The 18,996-nt window shown below is 34.8% G+C and overlaps 1 protein-coding gene across 1 annotated transcript in view; it reads left to right on the top strand.

The window, feature by feature from the left end:
- Positions 1–18,996, top strand: part of LOC101898098 (uncharacterized) — a 46,195-nt gene that overhangs the window by 21,400 nt on the left and 5,799 nt on the right. The window contains exons 2-3 of the mRNA XM_005188404.3: positions 15,722–15,977; positions 16,033–16,153. Coding sequence (XP_005188461.1) covers positions 15,722–15,977; positions 16,033–16,153 — 377 coding nt within the window. The remainder of the gene's footprint in view (positions 1–15,721; positions 15,978–16,032; positions 16,154–18,996) is intronic.

Raw genomic sequence — 18,996 nt, 5'->3', positions numbered from 1 at the left:
TTTATTTTTTATTTTGTTACTTACCTTTTTCATAACATTAGCATTTAGCATTGGTTATTATTGTTATTCGCGTGCTTTTCTGCACTTCACATGTTTTGTTGTTGTTGGTGATGGTGACAATAACGGCGAGGAGAGTGCATTCTCAACTCTCGTTCTCATTAACTCCTCTGTTCTCAGGTGTGTTTGTTGTCATTTGAAGAGGAAATTTTTTGTTTTGGAGTTTTCGATAACAGCATGAATGTCTTGAGAGTTAATGATGCTGCCACGAAGATGATCGTGTGATGCATAAACTTTCATAACAAGTGTTGCCATTGTAGATGTTATTTTTAACCTATAAAAACAAAAATAAATTAACATTAACAATTTAAGAATATTTACATTTCTGTGGTAGCCCTAAGGAACACCTTGTTCCTTAGAAATAAAAAAACCGGCTTTGGCACTAAAATTCATTAAAAAAAACTCTATTTTTTGTAAGAAAATCTTTCGTTTTGAATGAAGTGGTAAAGTTTTTAAGTCAATTTGGTTGGTTTTTTGAATCTGAATAAAATATATTGAAGTGTTTTTCTAATATAGAGGTCGATCTTTGGATGAAACAATTATAGTTAATATGGCCAAACGAACATTTTTCTTAAAAAATATAGAAATAGCTGACTATGTTAGTCCTAAATAACTCTCGAAAAATTAGTCTCTCAAAGATGAAAAGACCAAAGAAAAGGCTGGGAAATATCAGTAGGTTTTCCAACAAATAATTACCCTTGGTCCATCTTTAACTATACCTATCTATTTTACTATGTATTTTGTTTAAAATTCTAAGGGGGCCTTGGAAAAAAATCCACTTTTTTATCGGGAAGACCTTAAAGAATTTCTACGATTGTTATATTAAATTTGTCATTTCGCAATACCTCGAAATATTCGTCAGAGACCTTAAAGAGTATAAAATTCCTGATCAAAAAACAAAATATAAGGCGATCTAGCGATGTCTCTATCGTGTTTCAATAGACAAGCAGGCGTCGACATTATTTAATCTTGAGCTTTGGAATATGACACATAGGTTTATATTAAGTGCAGGCTGGTATTGGTATTGAAAAGGGGTTATATTGGTCCCTGTTTAGGTATAGCCACCATATAACGGTACTTCACGATTTTCGGTAGTTTGAAGGTTTCTGCCACAGTTTTCAACCAAATTATATGGAACTAGAAAGTTGGGTTTCCTGGTAGGTCTTTTCTCTCCTTTAAAAAAAAGATGTTCGATTCAGGTCCACTAATTGGTATAACCTCCATATAAATATTCATAAAAAATAATGCTTTTAGTCAGGCGATCTTTGAAATATATTTCCTAAGAAATCCAAAAATCATGTCCAGTAAGGCCTTGTAAAAATTAAAAAAAAATTGGTAACAAAATTATAAAAAATCCACAGAGTCATTAAAAAAATGTAAAAATTCAATTATCTTAAAATATCCACGAAATGTCCCTGAAAAATAAATCCATGATTTTTAGTCAGAATTGCGAAAGTTAAAAAAAAATATTTTTTTTTCAAAATTCCTTCCATGAAGAAGAAAATGGACCTCAAGCTTTTTACCTTTGCAAACGCGACTTATCCTTCATTACTTTAATATTCCTTGGTCTTTAGGGTGAAAAGATGCACTACTTTAGAAAAATTGGAAAAGAAGAAAATGGCGCCCAATTAGATATATTTTGGGTAGAGGGACACTCGACTAAAACAAACTTTTAAAAGACGCAGTTTTTTTGCAAATTTGATTTTTCTTGTTCTTAACCATGAATGTATACCCATTCAATTGAATTCTTTACGAAAGATAAATTAATATATAGAGAGCATAACGTCTTTGCATATGTGATTCTTTTGATCCCAATTGAAGGTGTTCTGTATGGTTGGTAAATAGAGCTTTAGAAAGCCCTTTTCCATTTGTGTTTTCTTCTTTAATACCATGTTCGCCCTTGTTGGGCGAAAGAGGGGGTGCAATAATCTAAGAAGAAAATTGTTTAAAAGTTTCAATCAAAACAGCCGTAGCTTGGCATTTTTTTCAGATTTTTTTTTTAAATTAGAAGGTTTTTAAAGGAATTTTTGAGAAAAAATTACGACGAAAAGTTCTTGAAAAATATTTGTATATCATCCACGATTTTTGGGCAGAAAGTCCTTGAATTAAAACAAACAAACACGATTTGAGGACTAAAGTCTTTCAAATCCAAAACGATTTTTGGTCTTGAAATACTTTTATTTTTTAAAAAGTTCAGTCCTTGGAAAATTGTTTTAAAGAATCCACGATTCCTACCCCGGAAACTCTTGAAATTTTCTTCATATTTTCTAATCTAAGATTCTTGACAGTTTTGGTTCTTTGAAAATAGTCTTAAAGAATACGCAATTTTTGGTTTTCAAGTCATTCGAAATAATTTTAAAGAATACATGGTTTATGGTTTTAAAGTCATTGGAAATAGTTTTAAAGAATCCACGATTCTTTCCCAGAAAATTCTTGAATATTTTTTTGTTTTTTTTTTTTTTAATAATCTAAAATTCTAGGCAGTTTTGGTCATTGGAGAATAGTTTTAAAGAATTTAAAACTTTTGGTTTTGGAGTCATTGGAAATATTTTTAGAGAATACACGATTCTTGCCCAGAATATTCTTGAAAAGTGTTTTTGTCTTTTAATCTATAATTCGTGGTAGTTTTGGTCCATGGAAAATAGTTTTAAAGAATCCGCGATTTGTGGTTCTGAAGCCATTGGAAATATTTTGTAAAGAATTTACAAATTTTGGTTTTGAAAAATCCACGATTCTTGCCCAGAAAACAATAAAAATTACAGAATGGTTCTACTGATATTTGAAATTTTATTGGGACTTAGTGTGCTTTTTTAGATTTATCCATGAATTCTTTATCTTTGCACATTCTATTCCTGTTGTCAAAAACTACAAGCTATTCCCATCGTGTTCACACCAACACGATAAGACGATGGCACAACGTCGTGCTCTTATGCTCACTCGACACTGTATGTGTATGAGTGAGCAAATTCAAATATTGTATGACAGAAACTGCCTTTGTTATTCATTCTCAGCAGTGAGCGCTATATTTTTATACTATACAAATATTGAAATGGAATGTTGTTGGTGGCTGCAGTGGTATGAGACAACACAACCATGTGGGTAGTAAATTGTAGAAAAACCCAACAACCGATAAGAGAAAACGACATACAACGCAAAAAATAAACAACAAAGCCAACAGCAGGCTGGCTGCCTGACTGACTGACGGTCTGAGAAAAAGGTTAGTAAACTTCGACGCAATGCGCTCATTTTTAATATAGGAAGAGTACACACATACACAAATACCTGAAAATGTTCTCACTTAACATGCGCTCGTAATCAATATGCGCGTGTTACTACAGAGCACTAAGCAGATACGACAGCAATAGCAGCGATATGTTATTTAAAAGATAATTGGGGTGTCCAGAAAATAGTTTGTTTTGTTTTTTAATAGAACAATCAAGTTGCATTCCTTAATTTTAACAGAGAGTCAGAAAATTAATGAAATAGAATGTTAGTGAGAGAGTAAGAAGGGAGAAGAAACTGTCATTAAGATTGTCAAGTTCTTTGGTTATACATCAGATAAGTGGTGTGTCTTTATAAAAGACGTAATTTAGGTGTCAATGTTTGGAGTGTTACCTTTCCGAAAATATTCAGCATTCCTTTCATTAAACTTTCTGGGTCTTTATTTAATCTGGGTCTTAAATTATCGTGGAAACAAAATGCATTCAGCATTGTGAAAAATTGGATTTCCTTCTTCGGCACAACCCATTGTTGTCTAAATAAACATGCACACGCAGACACACACACTCACACTGTGAAACGTGCAAGTGAATGGCAAACAAGAACAGACATTTAGACACGTTTGTTGTTTAATGCGGGTAGCAGATCTGAGTGCACTAGTGCTGCTGCTGTCTTCTTTAAAATGCGAGACGAAGACGAGACGTTGCGTCGTGGACTTAATCGGCTAATGAAGTATCCATTCGAATGGATGTATGGATTTCAGGCATCTGAATAAGCTGTTGCACGAACACACATACACAAACAAACACTGTGTGATATAGCGAATAAGGTATTGGGATATACAAACCATACGTGTTTGATACATTCCAACATACCTACCTATTTCTCATTGCTCTCGTAATCTTATCAATGGCATGTTTTTTACTCATGTATGGGTACATAGATGCAACAAAGAATCATTCGGGCATACCGAATTGTGTATATATGTATAATGAGTATACCTACATACATATGACATTTTTCATATTATAAAAGTCAGTACTTGGGGGTTATGAGACGTCTCATTGAAATTTTAATGCGTACAAAGGCACTATAGAACTTTTTTATTGTATGAAGGACTGTAGGTCTTCTAAGGCAGTAGTTACCGGTTCGAAGAGTATATATACATATAAAAATGTTCTCCTTGTTCTTGTGGCATTTAGTATATCCAAAAATAAGCTTCATAGGAAAAAAAATAAGTAAGAAAGCTGTAAGTTCGACCAGGCCGAACTTTGAATAACCTCCACCATTTGGAACGAATTTGGCAATTTTCAAAAAAATGAAATCCGTTAAAAATGCTGTTAAAATCTTAAAAATACCGAATGTAGCCGCTAGTTTAGGGTCTATACGACGACGTGGACCTGCATAGGCAACTTTTGTCATAAGCCATTATAATATTCAAATGCGAAACTTGAAAAAAATCGGTGAATAATGTAGCTCATACCGAATATAGGGAGAAAGTATTATATACGAAGATGTGAACCTGCACAGATAATTTTCTGTCTTAGGTTGTAGTATCATTTACGAAACTTCAAATACCAAATTTGAAAAATTCCGTTAAATAATGTCGCTAAAATCATCAAAATATCGAATATCGGGAGGTATTTCAGTGGCATTTCACCGGAATTGTTTCAAATTTCGCATTTGAAGTTCGTAATAAATACTACAGTATATGACAGAGAATTGTCGGTACAGGTATTCGTATAGCCCCCATATAATGATAATTTCCTATATTTGCTATTTTGATGATTTTAGTGGCATTATTCGCCGGAATTGTTCCAAATTTCGAATTTGAAATTCGTAAGGGTTCTACAGCCTACGACTGAAAATTGACTATGCAGGTCCACGTCTCCGTATAGCCCCCATATTGACTGTGCAGGTTCACGTCTCCGTATAGCCCCCATATAACGGAATCTCCCAATATTCCGCATTATTCACCAGAATTGTTTCAAATTTCTTGTTTGAAGTTCGAAATCGAACAAATTACTTATGAAGGACCTCGCCCCCATATAAGCGATTTATTTGAGAGATATTTTTCTACAAATTTTCAAGTTCCTTCAAAATGGTGGAGGGTTATTAAAAGCTCGGCCCGGCCGAACTTAACAGCTTTTTTACATGTTTAAAATTGTTTTTGTTTTACAATTGTGTTTGAATGCGCAGATGCGGATGTAAATTCGCGTTTTATGAGCTCCATGGGTATTCAAATTTTGGACCCATTATAGGGGAGGTACCGGAAGGAGAGGACCGATATATGTCATCTTCACAACAGATCTTATGTTAGTAGAAATAATGGAATGTGTGAAATATAAACGTGTAGGTTATTCAAAGCTTTGACCCTTTGTGGTCGAGGTACCAGAAGGTTGTTCCGATCTCTACCGCCTTTATAACGGATCCTTTGTTGATAGAAATATTCAGATGTGCCAAGTTTAAATGGAATCGGATGTTTATTTCGCATTTTATGAGCTTAATGAATATTCAAAGTTTCGACCTTTTATGGGGGAGGTGCCAGATTTAGCAGACCGATATATTCACACCAGACCTTGGGTTAATACAATTATTTGAGTGTGTGAAATTTCAAGATAATTGGACTCTTACATCACATTTTATAAGGGTGTTAATTATTCAAAATTTTGACCCTTTATAGGGGAGGTACATGATGGAGTGGACCGATATTGTCCATTTTTGCACCTGACCTAAAAGTGACGGAAACATTAGGATTTGCAAAGTTGGAGCAAAATCGGATTGCCTTTTCTCTTTCTGTGCAGAAAATATTTTTTTTTTTTTGAAAATTTCGACCTTTTGAAGGGGAGGTACCAGAAGGAGTGAACCGATATTGCCCATCTCCGAACTCGATCTAAGATTGATAATAATATTACGATGTACCATGTTTGGACCAAATCGGATACTCCCTTCGAGAGTTTTCGTGCGCACCAGCCAGCCAGACGGACAGACAGAGGGACGGACGGACATCGCTAGATCGAATGCAAATGTCCTGGAACGGATTTGCTCCAAAGTGACCTGGAGTCTAAAACCCTTATTTGAAATAGGCACGTTTTGACCGTATCAAAGATTTATACCTCTCTAGCCAAATTTCACTAGTAATACATAAGCTTGGAATGTAATTTTCTTAAAAACTATTATACCTAGATATATAGTTTATTCTAAGATTTATAATGAAATTTTGTGTAGAATAGTTCTTCTTTTGACAACTTCCGTCTAAAATATAATTTTATGTCACTTTGAGGGGTCAACTCAAAAAAATGTCAGGGAAAACTTTATAGTTAAAATTAGAAAATATTTTTTGGGCGTTTTTTTGGAAACATTGATGCGAATATTTTTTTTGATACGCTTTGGAAATAGATATATCTTTTCTTTGGTAATCCTCAGCAAAATTTGATTTGGAATACTTTTGTCTTTGACGCTATCCTTCTACAATGATGCTTTGTAGGAAATTTTTGAATAAACTTGCGGCTATGAATTATGGCGCCCAAGCGACTTCTATCCCTGTAAATAGCAGACCTTTTACAAGTCTTTTTACAGATATAATACCATCTATAAGTCTTTGAAACATATAAATACCTATATGGGCCTACTGAAAATTCAACATACCATAGGTATTATGCAGGTAGACAGATCCTCTACAAATAGAACTTATACACTTGACCTCTTAAAAGACTTCTATAAACCATAATTCGAATTATAATTACTTCGGCATGTATGTGTTGATATATTTCCATTTTTTGAACCATGTTGATCATTCAATCCGCTCAAGTTATATCCATACAACGATCTATAGAAAATATAATACCATGTCCAATAGTCATTTAAACTAGTATGTCATGAACATTAAAAACACATATTCTACATCTATCTCGATCTATAAAATCAAGAGGGGAGTTTTTATGGCTACCCTTACCTACACATGTACATACATACATTCACACACACACAAACACTCATACATACATCCATCCATTTGGTTAAACAATATAAAACAATTTGCCAGATCGTACTACGTCGAGTTCTTGTTTAACAACAATGCTCTGGAACGCAAACAGGTGATCTTTCTGTATTTGCCAATGGTGAGTAGAATAAAGCTCACTTGCCAACAAGAACAACAACAAAGGAGTGTGCGAGCATTTCACTATTTTACGCTCACCAAATGGTAGTTAAAATAATAGCTAAAACAAACGCTAGTTCAACGCCAGTTGTGGCAGAATATTTCGTGTCAGAATCAATGGATGGAACTATGCATGAATTGCTGCGTGTTCGTTGATGTGTGTTGATAGCTCCGATAGCAGCTCTAACAGAACCGACGTCGGAGTATCAGTCAGCTCCATTAAAGTGGGTAACTACTTGGCGCTAGATAATAGAGTCGTCAACATAGTTGTGGGGGTGATTTAGATAGCGTCCGCGTTCCGCATATTTAGCAAATGATACATAGCTGCTTGTTGTTGTTTTATGGTTTGTTTTTTTATTTTTTGCTAAGTTGTAGTGTATATTGTTTACATACCTAAATACATGTGTTTTTAAAATATTGTTATTAGCATAAATAGGCTTTAAAATATATCGATGCTAATGTTTATTAAATAACATCTGGTTATTCGGATATTATGAAGCGGAATTATTTCGTTATGTTTTGTATTGAATTATGTACATACATACTATATCATAGATTTTCTATGCGCGTACTATAAGACCACTTTTAGAAAAGAAACTCTAAGGATCGCTTATGAACAGAAGGCCTTCGAAAATTGTTCTATTTACATAAAAACTTTAAAAAGTCTTCCATAGACAAACGATTTTTATACCCTCCACTTTTTAAAGGAGGGTATATTTATTAACCTTGTTATTCCCTAAATTAACTTTGTTATTCCCTATTCCCTAAATATTCGTCGTAGATCACATAATGTATATATATTCATAATCAGCTTAAAATTCTACGTCGATTTAAAGTCGATTGAAATCCCACATTATTTGACGTATAGCTTCGAAATTTGGCAGAACAATTTGTATTGTGTCTAAGATGATTGGTATTGGAAATGAGATATATCGGTCCACGGTTCGGTATACCCGCCATATAACGGTATCTCCCGATGTTCTGTATTTGATGATTTTTGCAACTTTTTTCACGGATTTGTTTTCATAAGTTTTAGCACCTGTGGCGGAACATTGTATGTATAGGTCCACGATTTTGTATAGCTCCCATATAAGGATACCTCTTGATATTCGGTATTTTGATGATTTTTGCCACCTATTTTCACGGATTTGTCTAAAATTTGGTATTTGTAATTCATAATGGGTTCTAGCTCCGGTGAAAGAGCAGTGAATATTTAGATATTCGTTTTCCTATAGCGCACATATAATGATACCCACCGATATTCGGTATTATGACAATCCTAGTCATATTTACCCACGAAAATGTTTAAACTTTGGTATTTTAGAAGATTTGGTAGATGACAATCCTTGAACTGTAATATATTGTCTATAGAGGGTCCCGTTTTGGTATGGCCGCCATATAATGGGCTTACCCACTTTGTGTTTTTTTTTTGTTTTGAAAAGTTTAAAGTTTATCCGAACGGTCTTATTGGTGTATGTAGTTTAAAGTGGAATTTGAATTCGGGTACTTTTATATAAAAATGCTTTCTTTACCCAATATTGGAGGGTATTAAAAGTTCAGCTCGACCGAACTTAATGTTTTTTACTTGTTCAGTATTTGTAAAGACGAGATAGAAAGATTCCATCCAATTTCATCCAATTTTGTGCAAACTTTGCAAAATCCAATATTTGCATCAATTCTGGGTCAGGTTCGAAAATTAACAAAATTTGGAATAATTATAACTCTTATAAAATGCGAAATAAGCATTCGATTCTCTTCAATTTTCGCACATCATAGTACTTCTACTAACCAAAGATCTGGTGTGAAGATGGAATATGTCGGTCCACTCCTTGTGGTACATCCCTCTTAAAATTTGCGAAATAATCTCTTTAAATTACACACATCCTTTTTTCTATATCAACACAATATCTGCTGTAAAGATGGGACATATCGGTCCATTCCTTCTGGTACCTCCCCCACAAAGAGTCAAAATTGTGAATATCCATGAAGCTTATAAAACGCGAAATCAACATCTGATTCCATTCAGACTTGGCACATCTCAATATTTCTATCAAGAGAACATCTGTAATAGAGATTATATGGATCGGACCTTTTCTTCGGGTACCTCCCCCCTGAAAGGGTAAAAATTAAAATCCGATTTCATTCGGAGATGATAGAGACCCGTACATAGGGTTCAAGATTTTGAAAAATAAAAAAGCGAGATAATCGTGCACCAATATTGGCCCATTCCTTCGTAGCCTACTTCATAGAGGGTCAACAATTTTAATAATCATGTCAAAAAATATTTAAATAATCGAACATTGACTGAGGGTATACATTTGGCGGCAAAACCGGCTGATACTTTTTTATCTTGTTTTTTTTTCACAAATCATAGATGGGAACCAGTTTTCTATAGTATGTAATTTGACAAGGTAAGCTATAGAAAATGCAGGGGGACATGGTCGGGAAGGGCTTCAAAAGTCCTCCTATAAAAAAGTATTGTATATAGAAAATACCCATAGGATGACTTTAATACATAATATGTTTTATATAAAGAAAAAGATTTTTATATAGAGAATACGTTCAAAATCTCTTTTATCTATCATACACAGATAGATAAAGAGGAGGACCCCCCAAAGGTCTTATACTTAGAGAAGACCTTCGAAAGGTCTTTTTTCAGAGAGATGCTATAAAAGGTTCTCCTTAGAGAGCTGACCTTCAAAACGTCTTCTTAGATAGCTGACCATCTTCTAAAGATAGACTTCGAAATGTGCTCTATAGAGAGAAGTCCCTCAAAAGATCTTCTATTCAGAGAAGACTTTCGCAATGTATTCTGTAGGGAGATACATTTTCCCTTAATATATTAAGTTAATTGAATACTGACTACGGTCGTAACATCTCGACTCCGTACATTTGGTTAGACCACTTTTTAAATTGTTCTTTATACAGGCAAAGATACATTTAAGGTTCTAAAGATAAATCACCAATACTTCACTTCTCTAGAAACTGTCTTTATTTCTATATTTTTCTTTAGATCTTAAGTAGGTTCCAGATCTTCTATAGATTGAAGAATTACTCTTGTATACTTTCAGACGATCACTTTAAAATATAAGATTTATTTTATAGTTTCTATTGTCAATGCCATTTATAGGACTTATACAGGTTTAGATTGCATTTTGTAGCTCTCTCAATGACTATTTACATTTTTGTCATACATACATACGATTTTATTCACATTCCACAGATCTCTACCTTTTTGTAGACTTCCTAACACACTACTCGTTCAGTTACACTTTGTAGCAGGTGAACATACACACACACACACTCAACCTGCCATCATTTCATGTTGGTGGACAGAGTTGTGGAGTGGGGGTGTAAACAATCCAATCAGAACAAACAGGTGAGTGAGTGAGTATCCATAACGTACCCTCAATATTTCATTGCTTATTATCAGTCTCAGTGTGTGTGTGTGTGATATGGTAGTATTACGCCAGCTACACAAAGCAAAGTATGTGTGTGTGTATTCAGTGGGTATCTGTTCTTTATTTATTTGCTTACTTGGCTGGCTCTCTGAAACTATTGTCATTCAGACGGAATGACAAGTGTATGTTACTGGTTGTTGTTATCTATTTTTTTTTTTTTGAAATTTGTAAAAATGTTTATAATGTCATCACAATAATGACTGATGTTATAAAAATTGTAAGGCACTTAGGATTAGATCTGTTTTATGACAAATAGTTGAATTGAACAGAAAATCAATTTTATATTTTGTTCAATGAGAAATATTAACTTATTTTGGAATTTTCAAGAGGGAATACACATCATATATGAGCTAAGTGCAGTGTTTGATAACGTTACAATACAAAATGTGTGCCAGGCATTAACAGTTTTGATCTGAATTTTGACCCTAAGCATATACATTTTTGAAGTTTACCGAGGAGTATATTAGTAAAACCATAGCACAATACCCCCACATCCATTTTTCTGTTCAAAACTATTTCAACGTCTCCATGTGTAAACCCTAGCAACTAATAGTGATCTCAAAATCAATTTTCAGGATTCTAAAGCTATCCCTTCACCCAATATCAAATGTTGTAACATATAGTACATACGCTTAGGATATGCAATCTACATCTCTCCATCCTAGATACCAACAGTGATCCAAATTTAGTACTTTTCATACAATTTTAGTAAAAATTTCCAAAACAACTTCCATATCTCAATTCCAAATACCAAAAGAGACCTCAATATCAAATTTAAGGATTCCAGTCCATGCCCTCACCCACTACCAAATATAAGACGTATTTTCAAACGTACGCCAAATTTCAAATACAGATACCATCAATAATCTGAATATTAAATTTTAGAATTTTTTCTCTATCCCTTCACCCAATACCAAATACAGAACCATACAGGACTTTTATACAATTATTTTTTTATACAATTCCGAATCCGCCTCCATATTTCCAGGCTACACATGAACAGCTAACCTAATACCATATTTCATATTCACCCAATGAAAAATTGTACTAAATATAGTACTATTTAGTACTTTTTTTGCACTTGTAGTACACATTTCCAAAACCACCTTTTTATCACAAACCTACCATTAAAAAGGACTCAAATAAAAATTTTTAAAATTCCAGCTTCATCCTAAACTAAACTGTTCCGAATTTAGTACCATTTAGTACAGATCGCACACTTACTCACATATCGTATACCCCTTCCTTTGGTACATCTATCCTGCACTCCTCATTCCAAAGAATTCTAGCTTATTCCGTTTGTCCAGTACAAAATATTCAATTTTTAGTACATTTTAGTACTACTCCTACCTTTTAGTACAAAGTACAAAAGTACAAAAAAGTCAGACTTAAATTTCAAGATTCGAGTGTTGATTCTTGCTCGGTCGGTCAGTCAGTTATTTGACTACACTTTTACATATATGGATTTAGAGGTACCATTAGAAATGGGCCGATCTCTACCATCGTTGTTGAAAATATTAAAATGTACCAAGTCTGCATGGACTTGTATGTTCATTTTTCGATTTATGACAAAATTTGCAGCAGATCTTTTGTTAATAGAAACAGTGAGATGTTGAAATATGAAGAGAACCGGATACTTATTTCGGAATTCATAATCGTTTTGGTTATTCAAAACTTTAAGCTTTTGTGGTGGAGGTACCAGAAGAAAGGGTCCGATCTCTACCACCTTTTTAACAGATCTTGTGTTGATGGAAATTTTGAGATGTGTCAAGTCTAAATGGAATCGGATGTAGTTTTGGCATTTTATGAGCTCCATGGATATTCAGAAATTTGACCTTTTGTGGGCGAGGTACCAGAAGGAGTCGACCGCTGTATTCCACTGGACCTTGGCTTAATAGAAACATTGTGATGTGTGTAAAAATCGGACTTTTACATCACATTTTATAAGATTTATAATTATTCAGCAGTTTGACCCTTTGTGAAGGAGGTACTTAATGGAAGGACCCGGTATTGTTAATGTTCGCACCTGATCTAGCACTGATGCAAGTATTAGGATTTGATAAGTTGTAGAAAAATCGTTTTATTTTTTTCTCTCTGTGCAGAAAAGTATTTTTTTTAATTTCGATTTTATTTGGGGACGTACCAGAAGGAGTGGATCGATATTTCCCATCTCGAAACTCGATCTAAGTTTGAAGTTTGATGGACCAAATAGGATACTCCGTCATTCCGTTCGGAACCTAGAGTGGTTTCCACAGATGGGCAGACAGGCGGACGGACATGACAAATCGGCATAGAATATTAATTCATCAAGAAAATATATCCCTTGTGGGGTCTAGAATGCTTATTTCGGAATGACAAACCTAATATACCCTCCATATTATTATATGCGGTGGAGTGTATAACAATAATTCTTTTCTATGTACAGTTTTATTCAAGTATTTTTCATCTGAACAAATGTACAGAATACAAATATAACATATAATGTACATGACCCATTATGGTATGAAAGAAGTCGACTTGCATTTTCGTTCAGAGTAAAACATGTTCAGCCATAGCTTTGTATGTGCACATATGTGTGCGGCAGGCATACATAAGAGGATAAGCGTCATCAAATATGTCTTTTGTAATAGAATAGTCTTTTTATACCCTACACCACAAAGTCGTCAGGGTATTATGTCTTTGTGCATTTGTTTGTAACAGGCAAAAGGAAAGGAGATAGACCCATAGTTCCTTTTGATAATCTGCATAGAATCACATTCTGAGTCGATTTATGCATGTCCGTCCGTCCGTCCGTCCGTCCGTCTGTCTGTCCGTCTGTCCATGTATTTTTGTGAACAAAATGCAGGTCGCATTTATTATCCGATTGAGATGAAATTTTCCAAACAACATTTGTTTGGCCCAAAGACGAACCCTATTGAAATTGGAGACATTCGGTAAAAATTTAGATATAGCTCCCATATATATCTTCGTCCGATTTGGCTTTTATTGTGCACCAAGCATGTAATATCAGCGCGAATAGTGTGGAATTTTTGCACATACAACCAAATTGGGCCTGAAAATAAGTATGCCAAATTTGATCGAAATCGGTTCAGATATAGCTATAGCTCCAATATATATTGTTCATCCGATTTGTTATTTTTGTCCTCCGCTGCCGTAATATGCACTCTGTAATAACAATATTTGAGGAAATAAAGCAAATACAGCTCAGAAATACATTTGCTTAATTTTATCGAGATGGGTTCAGATTTGGATATAGCTCCCATATATAACTTCGTCCGATTTACTTTTTTTTGTGAACCAAACGTCTAATATTTGGGATGGAATTTAGCACTTACGACCGAATTGAATCTAGAAGCTAGTATGTCAAATTGGGTGAAGATCGGTTCAGATATAGCTATAGCTCCCATATATATTGTTCATCCGATTTGTTATATTTGTAACCCACAACCGTAATATGCACTCCGTAACAACGATATTTAGGGAAATATAGCAGATACAGCTCAGAAATACATTTGCTAAATTTTATCGAGATCGGTTTAGATTTGGATATAGCTTCCATATATATCTCTATCCGATTTCAAATTAATTGTGCACCAAATGTGCAATACAAGTCCGAATTTAAAAGATACAAATGCTTCGGCATGTTTAGTCCTTTGAACTTTAAATTATAATTATAATCATAGCGTGTATGATTGAATTCTCCCATCAAACTCAAAACACTTTGCTACTATATTAGCAAAGTGCTGTAGGGTATCATAAAGTCGGCCCCGCCCGACTTTAAGACTTTCTTTACTGGCTTGTAATAGAATAGTCCTGGTTATATTTATTTAAAAAAATTGTTGATGTATGTCTATTAATAGTTTTATGATACCTTTGTGAACATTAATGAGGGCTAGGTATATTGTTTTAATAAACAATGGTAAGATCCCTAAATTTCTTGTTGTTTTACAATGGATCCGTATACATTTATTCCATCGAAATCCGTGCTTGATATGTTAACTCTCTCTCTCGTTAGCCCTCTCTTTATACTGTAATGACAAAATTAATGACATGACGAGCACAAACCATCACTCCAAAGTTCAAACATATGGCTTCAGTTTGGTCTGATGTCTATATGTTTTTTTTGTGTAAATATGTAAAATATGTTCTCCATGTATGTTTCTTTGTATTTCAGCTATGCCATTCATACAATGCCTTATGATACACTTTACAGAAGAGCATTGCTTCCTATGTATGTATAAATGAATTGGTATTGTACAATGTTAAACCTATAGGAATAATGTTAGGAGGGGGTGGTGTAAAAGTAGTTTTGTTAAAATGTTTTTTCATATGATTCAGGGTAAACACAAATACAATAACATAACTACATCGATACATATGTACATGCATACGCACACAAGAATGATATAATAAGTTACGTTACGTTTGAGAGGTTACTACTTGCAATTGTTGTTATGATTTAGTGGCTCAACTGTGGAAGCCATAGTAACCGATTTAGGTTATGTTGGAATATAATGACTCATGTGCATGCATATACACATGCATGTATATATATACTATGTGTATATATGTATAATTATAAAAACTTTAAATGTACATAAAAGTACTTAAGAGGAGCCTTGTAACAATAACGATTACAGATTATTTGAATGGGAAGGACTTCTTTTATGGATGTCTTGTAGTTATTACATATGTGGAAGATCCTCAACAATTTATATACCCAATGCACGCATTTCCCATTTTTAGTTCTACTTTCATAATCTGCTGGATTTCCCCATAATTATCGCATAGTCTAATTTTTTAATATTTTTTTATTTTTCCACAGCTCGAATTGCAGCGCCCCAAGAGTGGCGTTTACCTCAACGAAAGTAAACCACCAAATTTTTATCCCACCGATGGTATACCCTACAGTACTTATAATCCGCGAGTCTTACAAAATCAATTCGATCGGCAGCAGTTGAAAAAGATCGACATCATACCGGGCAAAACTACACAAGACTTGTGGACTTGGAATTTGGGACTGCAACAGCGAGAAAGTGATTTGGATAGGCGTTTCATAGAGACTGCAGTGCAAAAATTCGGTAGTGTTATGGAAATTGTATTTAAATACGCAATATATAATATTTAAATTCGCAGATTGTGATAAGTCGGAACTGCTGGTCTATAAGATACCCGATGATTTGGAAAAAACATTTAGAGCCCAAGTTGTATTCGGCTCAAGGGCTCTCAAAATGGAAGCACAACCAGCAAAGAAACAGTAAGTAAGGGGTAGCAAAGTACCTGGAAATACGGGTCGAGGTCATTTTGGGGGACAACTAGTAAATAGGTACTTTAAAATAAAAAATTAAAAAAGGGGTTAAATTCGGCCAGGCCGAACTTTTAATACCCTCCACCATTTTGAAGGGACTTGAAAATTTTGAAAAAAATACCTCTTAAATGAAACCCCTTATATGGGGCTATACGCAGACGTGGTCCTTCATAAGTCACTTTTTGTCATGGGGTGCAACACCGATTTCGAACTTCAAATACGAAATTTGAAACAATTCCTGTGTATAATGCTGCTAAAATCATAAAAAACCGAATATCCATTAACAGATCTTCTGTGGACAGAAATTCTTTAAAAGGTACAGAATTCCTTTAACGGGTCTTCTGGAGACAGAAGTCATTTAATAGGTCTTCTTTTGAAAGAAGTCCCTCAACAGGTGTCCTCGGGAGAGAAGGCCCTTAACAGGTCTTCTGGGGACGGGAGCTCTCTAACAGGCCTTCTGTGGACAGAAGTCCTTTAAAAGGTCTTCTGTTGAGAGAAGTTCTTTAACAGGTCTTCTTTGACAGAAGTACCTCAACGGGTCTTCTGCTGACAGATGTCCCCCAACAGGGCTGTGGCAGGTCTTCGGGGGGCAGAAGGCCTCTAACAGGGCTTCTGTGCATAGAAGTTCTTTAATAGGTCTTCTTTTGACAGAAGTCCCTCAACAAGTCTTTTGGGGACTGAAGGTTTCTGACAGTTCTTGTGCTGACAGAAGGTCTCTAACAAATCTTCTGTGGGCAGAAGTCCTTGAATAAGTTTTCTGGGAACAGAAGTCCTGCAAAAGATTTTCTGTTGGCTACAGATCTTCAGATCTTCTTGGGACAGAAGGCCTCTAAAAGGCCTTCAGTGGACAGAAGTCATGTAATAGGTCATCTTTTAAAGAAGTCACTCAACAGGTCTTCTGGGGACAGAAGTCCTTTAAAAGGTCTTCTTTTGTCAGAAGTTCTTTAACTGGTCCTCTTTTGACAGAAGTCTCTCAATGGGTCTTCTGGGGACAGAAGGTTTCTGACAGATCTTGTGCTGACAGAAGGTCTCTAACAAATCTTCTGTGGACAGAAGTCCTTTAGTAAGTTTTCTGGGAACAGAAGTCCTTCAAAAGATTTTCTGTTGGCTAGAGATCTTTAGCAAGTCTTCTGTGGAAAGAAAACTTTTTAAAAGCCTTCATTGGACAAAAAGTCCTTTAACGGGTCTTCTGAGGACTAAAGGCCTTTGACAGGTCTTCTGAGGATAAAAGGCCTTTAACAGTACTTCTGGGGACAGAAGTCCTTCAAAAATTCTTCTGTTGGCCTTCCTTGAACAGAAGTCTTTTAACAGGTCTTCTGAGGACAAAGGGCCTTTAACTGGTCTTCTATGGACAGAATACCTGTAAGGGGACTTCTGTGGACAGAAGTCGACTAACTGGCCGGACCGAACTTTAAATACCCTCCACCATTTTTAAGGAACGTTAAAATTTTTAGAAAAAAAATCCGTAGAAAAATACTTTTTAAATGAGACCCCTTATATGGGTGCTATAGTCCTTCATAAGTAGTACCGATTTCGGACTTAAAATACGAAATTTTAAAAAATTCTGGTGAATAATTCCGCTAAAATCAACAAAATACCAAATATCGGGAGGTTATACGAACATGTAATATGGGGGTTGTACGAAGACGTAGACGTGCATAGACAAATTTTTGTCAAAGGTTGTAGTACCCATTACAAACTTAAAATACGAAATTTAAAACAATTCCGGTAAAAAGTGTCGCTAAAATCATCAAAATACCGGATTTCAGGAGGTATCGTTTTATGGGGGCTATGCGAAGACGTAGACCTGCATTGACAAGTTTTTGTTGCAGTTGGTTGTAGTACTCATTACGAACTTCAACTACGAATTTTGAAATAATTCTGATGAATAATGCCGCAAAAATCACCAAAATGCCGAATATCGGATGTAACATATGGGGGTTATATGAAGACCTGCACACGCGATTTTGTAGTACCCATTGCGAACTTTAAAAAAAAAAATTGAAACAATTCAGATGAATAATGCCGCAAAAATCATCAAAATACCGAATATCTGGAGGCATCGTTCCATACGAAGTTCCGAATTGCATAAGCAATTTTCCGTCAGAGGCTGTAGTACCCAATACGAACTTCAAATACGAATTTTGAAACAATTCTGGTAAATAATGCAGCCAAAATCATCAAAATACCGAATATTGAGAGGTACCGTTATATGGGGGCTATACGAAAACGTGGACCGACACCGAACATAACCTGTCTACTAGCAAAATACACATGTGTGCAAAATTTTAGTCTTCTATCTCAATTCGTTGGAAAGATAATGTGTTGGGTCTGACATGAGTATTTCGGGGAGTTACAAACGGAATGACAAAGTTAATATACCCTCAATAGTGGAATGGAGGGGATAAAAATGTTAAAAAAATAAACATTTTGAATAAATTCCGAGGTCCTGGGCTTCCACCCAGCGTAAGTCCCTGAGAATAAAATATTTAATTTCCAAACAATAGGTCCATTTATTACCTTTTGGTGCCAGTAACTACTTACGTATCTGCCCTAACCCCTTAATTTGAAATTGACAGAATGATAATGACCGCTCACCTTCTGCATTACCAGGATTCTATAAAATAATGACAACAACAATACTTCTGAACCACCAATACGTCCAAAAATAATGACATTACCAAATGAGGGTTTAGAAGGTAAATAGTTACCAATACCATAGGGTACTTACTAAACACATTACTTGGTAATCAGTTTTTTTTTGCTGAGTGGTCCATGTAACTACTAAATTT

This window comes from Musca domestica, unplaced genomic scaffold (genome assembly GCF_030504385.1).
Source record: "Musca domestica strain aabys unplaced genomic scaffold, Musca_domestica.polishedcontigs.V.1.1 15, whole genome shotgun sequence".
NCBI classification, from domain to species: domain Eukaryota; kingdom Metazoa; phylum Arthropoda; class Insecta; order Diptera; family Muscidae; genus Musca; species Musca domestica.
Note: the sequence above shows the minus strand (reverse complement) of the source record. Positions and strands in the feature narration are given on the sequence as shown.